Source organism: Morone saxatilis, unplaced genomic scaffold (assembly GCF_004916995.1).
Source record: "Morone saxatilis isolate NCDOM2014 unplaced genomic scaffold, NCSU_SB_2.0 Contig5, whole genome shotgun sequence".
NCBI lineage: Eukaryota > Metazoa > Chordata > Actinopteri > Moronidae > Morone > Morone saxatilis.
The window spans coordinates 15,754,072-15,760,676 of record NW_023340095.1 but is presented as its reverse complement, the minus strand read 5'-3'; the positions used below and the strand labels follow the sequence as shown (position 1 = coordinate 15,760,676).

Genomic DNA, 6,605 nt, shown 5'->3' with positions numbered 1-6,605 from the left:
GAGAGAGAGAAAGTGAGAGAGAAAGAGACCAGATGTTCTCACACATCATCATGCATAATACTTTTCGCTGACATAGGGATTCAGTTTGATCCATCTCTCATTCTCATACACATATATCATAGAACTCATTAAGTTTGTGATCTGACTTCTGCTGTATCCTGAGGTAACTTGGGTTTTTCCATTTCATTGGTGAATGTAACATGGGTGCATGGATTATGGTCTGGTGTGGGATAATTTAAAAATTACATTTTTAATTGGTGCTAACTTTGTGTGATGAAGTAATGTCCCGGTGTGTCCCTGTACTAAGAACGCTAACGTTTTGTTAAAGGTTCACAGATTTGTCTTTAGCATAAGTGATGTGAAATAACAGTCTTTGGATATATGTTTTTGTTCCTTCTTGACACGACTTGACTTGATTTCTTACATAATGTTATTAAGCTTTCTTTGAAGTTGCATGGCTCGAGTCCTTTGTGTTAAAAAGATTAAGGAGGAAAGTCATACGTAGGTTAAACCCCAAGGACTGGCGTTGGAAAAATACTGCAGTTACAAACCCAAATTAACTCTTTTTTTTTTTAATCTTCATGTGGTTTATAGAGTGCTGTGCCATATTTGACCATTCTTTTCATCTGTGATTTTGATCATTTTATGTTGTATACTATGATGTGATGTTCAGTTTGACTCCAGTAATATGTAAACCTCTTTGCGTTTCTATCCTGTTTTCAGAGAGGCTGTTGTAAACTTTCAAGTATTTTGTTCGTTATTTTTCTATCTCAAACTAAAGCTCTAATGAGGTGTTTTTCTTTGTCTTTGCTGTCTTGCAGGAATGTTAACTCTAGGCTTTTCTAGACCAGAGGCCTACAACATCCTCCTTAAAAACTAGAACGACCTCAGTGCCGGTGGATAACCCCCTCCGAAGCACACCTAGTGAATTTGACCTGACGGTGGATACTACAGCTTCCATCCAGACAGCAAATCAAAGCAGAGCATTTCCATTGCTCCTTTTAATAACTAAATCCATAACTTTGACTATTTCCCTTTTTGCGAGGATTTCAGAGAGCTTTGAGATTTGAAAAAAAAAAGTAATCTCTAAAAATGGGTCCTGGAATGGAAACGGCGGACATAGCTGTGGTAGCGCTGTATTTTGTCCTGGTGCTGGTCATCGGGTGTTTTGCCATGTGGAAAGCCAATCGCAACACTGTGAGTGGCTACTTCCTGGCTGGACGCTCTATGACGTGGATGGTGATAGGCGCATCACTCTTCGTCAGCAACATTGGCAGCGAACATTTCATAGGCCTGGCTGGGTCAGGAGCAGCAAGTGGCTATGCTGTTGGAGCATGGGAGTTTAATGCACTTTTACTTCTGCAGCTGCTTGGCTGGGTCTTTATCCCTGTGTATATCCACTCGGGGGTCTACACCATGCCCGAGTACCTGTCGAAACGCTACGGCGGCAACAGGCTAAAGGTTTACTTTGCTATGTTGTCTGTGTTGCTTTACATTTTTACCAAGCTGTCTGTGGACTTGTATGCTGGAGCTCTCTTTATACAGGAGTCCCTGGGGTGGAACCTTTATTTGTCTATCGGCCTGCTCATCAGTATGACTGCACTGCTCACTGTCACGGGTGGATTGGTGGCAGTAATGTACACGGATGCACTTCAGGCAGTGTTGATGATTGGTGGAGCCCTAACTTTAACCACCATCAGCCTAATCAAAGTTGGTGGGATAGAGGGGGTCAGAACTAAGTACATGCAGGCAGTTCCCAATGTTTCTGCTATAATGGCCACTGGAAACTTCACTTATTCTCCTTCCTGCCGCATTGAGCCTAAACCAGACTCGCTACGCATCCTTCACGGTCCCCTAGATGAAGACATCCCATGGCCAGGCTTCATTCTTGGCCAGACCCCTGCATCTATTTGGTACTGGTGTGCAGACCAGGTCATTGTTCAGAGAGTGCTAGCAGCTAAGAACATTGTTCATGCTAAGGGCTCTACACTCATGGCTGGACTTCTCAAGATCCTACCCATGTTTCTAATAGTCATTCCGGGAATGATCTCCCGCATTTTGTTTGCAGATGAGATCGCCTGCATCGGGCCGGAGCACTGCATGGCTGTGTGCGGTTCTCAGGCTGGCTGCTCAAACATTGCATACCCACGGCTAGTCATGGCAGTCATGCCTGTGGGACTCAGGGGTCTGATGATGGCAGTGATGATTGCTGCCCTGATGAGTGATCTTGACTCAATCTTCAATAGTGCAAGCACCATCTTCACACTGGACATCTACCAAACCTTTCGAGGGAAGGGGTCCCAGCGCGAGCTGCTGATTGTGGGACGCATGTTTGTTCTGTTCATGGTGGCAATCAGCATTGCCTGGGTCCCTGTCATTATTGAAATGCAAGGTGGACAGACGTACCTCTACATCCAGGAAGTTGCTGGCTATCTCACTCCACCAATCGCTGCCCTCTTCCTGCTAGGTGTGTTCTGGAGACGGTGTAATGAGAGAGGTGCCTTTTGGGGTGGCATGACAGGTTTCACACTCGGTACCATAAGACTGATCCTAGCTTTTATTTACCGTCAGCCTCGCTGTGACCAGCCAGATAACAGGCCTGCCTTTATTGTTAAGGTCCACTACATGTATTTTGCGGCTGGGCTCTTCTGGATTTCGGGATTGGTGGCGGTGGTGGTCAGCCTCTGCACCTCTCCACCAGACGAAGAGCAAGTTCGCACCACTACCTTCTGGGGGCTGCGCAGCATTGAAAAGATTCCTGTGAAGGACAGAGAGGAAACGTACAAGCTGACTGAGAAGAGCCACAGTAATGGCGATGGCAGCCACCATAAAGAAATGCCCCTGGATGTCAAAAAGGAGAGGTGTTTGGATGGGGCGGATGTCAAACTCCTGGTCCCATCCACTGACCATGACCCGGCAACCCCTAGTACGGAAACATCCTCCTGCTCGACCCCTGCAGAACGCTTTGGTAATGGAAGGATGGAGATGATCAGAGCAGAGGAAGGCTGCCACGGTAATGGGGAGACTAGCAGGTGTATTCGTGTACTGGAATGTATTTTTGGATGTAAGGAGCAAGGACAGAGCACTCAGCAAAAAGTATCGAAGGAGGATGAGTCAAGAGCGATTGCTGAGATGCTGTATGAGCCACCTAGGGTTAAACTTCTTCTCAACTTGGGTCTGCTATTCGTCTGCTCTGTGGGCATCTTCATGTTTGTTTATTTCTCACTGTAGTCAAACCCTGCACTGAACTAATGGGGACAGGTCTGGGGGCTTTTAGTAAGTAAGTTACATGGGGGCGGGGTTGGCGCTGTTACAAACGAACATTTAAATCTTCCGAGATTTGAGAAGCTGTCTGTAATATTTACAGTTGTCTTTTGTAGCTCTCTAACAGGGATCTAAGCATAATCTAATCATTTTTAAATGATTGAAGCTTCTCCATATGAGAAAAACTGTACTCCTTTATGACTATGAATCTTACTTGGCACTGGTGGGTCTATTTTGTACAGCGCTTATTGTTAATCCTGCATTCAGAATATCTACTGGGATTTTCAGAATTGTTGTACTCAAAATGAATTTATTATTTGCCTTCATATATGCACTTGTCTTTATTTTTTGTATGGTGAAAAACAAGTGTATTCTGTGATTTAAGCCCCCCCCCCCACTATTGTTGACAGTGACTGTAGGCTTAGTTGCTAGTGTAGCATACGTATGTCTGCAGTAACTCAAAAAAATGCTGGTCTTTAGGTTATAGACCATGACAAGTTTCTGCCGCTAAACGCAATATTATTACTGCATTATATCAGTAGAACGTCAAGTATGTGATTACTGTTAAATTTGTATTGTGCCCTTGACAGTCATTTCAAGATTGTTAGCAAAATACTTTATAATGTATTTTTTTTTTTTTTTTTTCGCTGGAGTGAATAGGTAGAAATAATATCCCACTTTACATTTTTTAAGGGGACCATTATGAAGTTTGTAAAACAAGAGTTAATAGTAAGTGCTAAGAATCATTACTTCTCTGCTGCTGTTGTATGTGACCAGTTTGTTTATGGTGATTTTCATAATCACTGGTTTGATTTAGCCTACTGGAGGTCAAGCTTGCAGTAAATACCTGGTCTTTAGAATATGTACGTGTTCTGCAGCACAAGAAATAAAGACAAGCACAAGATTACAAATTGTTATCCTTTAAATAATGTTTTCATCCTAAAAGAAGAAATAGCCAAACGTAGTATAGCACTTATTCATTTTGATTGGCTTTTCAATGTGTGTGTGTGTGTGTGTCACTGTAAGGGACTTTCTATTTTATGTTTTCTACTACTGTTTTTGTTTGATGTTGATTTTTTTGTGGCTGTATTCTGTGTAACGCTTTAAAATTGTCATGCAGCCTACTATTGTATCATAACGAAAAAGCCACAAGTACCAGTGCTCATCATTCTCTATCACTATATATATTTTATGCGTATCTCATTTTATGTTTGTTGAAAAGTGTGTTGACTCTATTTTAACATGTGTACCATATCATTCAGGGTCCATTGAATCACCCACACTATATACATTTCTTCAATAGGCTCTCTTGTGTATCTACTGTCTGTCAACGTAAATTTAGTGCACTGCAGTGCTGAAATGTCATTTAATCTTGTTTCAAGTGCACCTTTTATACGCCTCTTTACCAAATGTGTCTTAGTGTGCAATGCTAAAGTGAAAAAAAAGTCAAAGAAGACAAAAAATAAAGAGTTCTGAAAATTGTGTACAGTGAATACCGCATTTGTTTAAAGCCATTTGATAAAAAAGCTTTGTCATGTAGTACATTTTCAGTTAGCTGCCTATCAGCCTATCACCTATCAGAGGATGACAATGCAAAGCAGAAGTGACATTTCAGATGTTTGTTGCAGGATTAGTATATAACTGCATGACCTATATTCATAACATTATCATAGGTAATTCAACGAGGTCCATTAAGTTGCTGGCATTCATAGATTGTCATCATTTCCAAAGTTTAGTTCCAACACCCTTACCCCCTAGAATCCTAAAACATAAAGAACAACTTTATGTTTCTATGTATTTTGGAATTTGTTGAACTTGTGTTTGACAGGCAAATCCTTACTAATGTCAGGCACAGGTGATGCATAACATGGAGGTTTGATAAAGTGATGATTGCTCTATGGGAGGAGCTTTAAGAACTTTTTTCTGAGAGAATATACATTGTTATTTTTATGGATTTTATTTTTAGACACTGAAAATAAAGTTTCTGTGAAGACTAAAGACAAATGTGTACTCATTATTTATGTTATATAAAATAAAAGGAGGGGTTGGTGAATATACTTTCTTGTCACACTGGCAACATAACTAAAGTCAGTTTGGCTCAACATTAACATCCATTTGAAATAAAGTGACATTTATTGGCTTGTGGTGTATTAAAGAACACAACAACACTAGAAACATTGTTTATTGGTTATGTGATCATCAGCTCTTTCCAAGTTATAAGAAGTCTAAATATCTGTTATAATAAATTTGCCAAATGATGATAATTCAGATGAGAATAGCTGTGGACTCACCGAATAACTATTATTTGTCAGTAATATTTTGTAACTTGTTTCTGCATGTGGCGAATAGTTCAAAACTCTGAGGTGGTATGAAGGAGTTCATACTGGGCTTTGGTTGAAACAAAATTGCCATTCAGGGTTTCCTTTATATTTTGGGGCTTTCTGTTTTTGTTGACCAGGATTACATAAACCTCAGCAAGGCCTTTATTAATCTGCTCAGAGCCAGAAGAGGATTCGGTGATTCCATGCTTCTTTACACAAGACTGAACCAATCAAAAAGCCAGGATCAATGGCTTACAAATCTCCACTTCTTACCGGTTTAGCTCCATACATCCATGTTGACCAAACCTGTAACTTTCAATAATTAAGAGTGAATTAAAGGATAACTTGTGAAAACAGACTTTAAAATGTAATCTTACTTGTTAGGAAGCACAGGTGCCAACATACAAAATGCAAAACTAAGCAATATTATAAGGGTCCCTATGGTTAGGTAATGTGCTGACACACTGTTTTTAAGAGTGACACAGTCCACACTGTTGAATTAATCTCTTTTAGTCAGATGATGGCAATAAGAGACCATGAGATGTATTCTTATTTAGACAATGACTCATATCACTGATGTCCTATGACTCCCCCATTGCAGCAAAGTTAAAATGTAGCACTCCACTGGGAGGTGTGTGGGTAACAGTAAATTGAAAAAATGACCTGCCTTACCTTGATCTTGACAGAAGGTAAATAAATAACTTATAATTCACTAAATGGAAACCTTTCTTTTAGTGTCACTTTACCTTCAGTTCCTCAGTTTGTTGATCTCAGGAACAGTATATTTTTCTAATGATAGTGTGCAGGAAGAGGTGATGAATGTTTGTGCATTATTCACTCAACCACGAGTGAGAATGACTTTGAATGTTTCAGCACATTAGGACGACCTTAGTTCACCTCTGCCTAGAAGCCAACACCCCTTTACACCTCAGGCGTATGTCAAATACTAATTGATGAAGGATTAGACCTTAGGCCTGGTGAAATGTTGCTGATTAAACAATACCTTTTTTGACACTTAAA

General features: G+C 40.5%; 1 protein-coding gene across 2 annotated transcripts in view; it reads left to right on the top strand.

Annotated features, from left to right (window-relative positions):
- slc5a3b (solute carrier family 5 member 3b) overlaps positions 1-5,304 on the top strand; it is a 6,933-nt gene extending 1,629 nt beyond the window's left edge. For both annotated transcript variants that reach the window (XM_035677106.1, XM_035677107.1), the window contains exon 2: positions 822-5,304. In XM_035677106.1, the coding sequence (XP_035532999.1) occupies positions 1,093-3,231 (2,139 nt within the window). In that variant the 5' untranslated portion in view covers positions 822-1,092 and the 3' untranslated portion in view covers positions 3,232-5,304. The remainder of the gene's footprint in view (positions 1-821) is intronic.
- Positions 5,305-6,605: the final 1,301 nt, after the last annotated feature.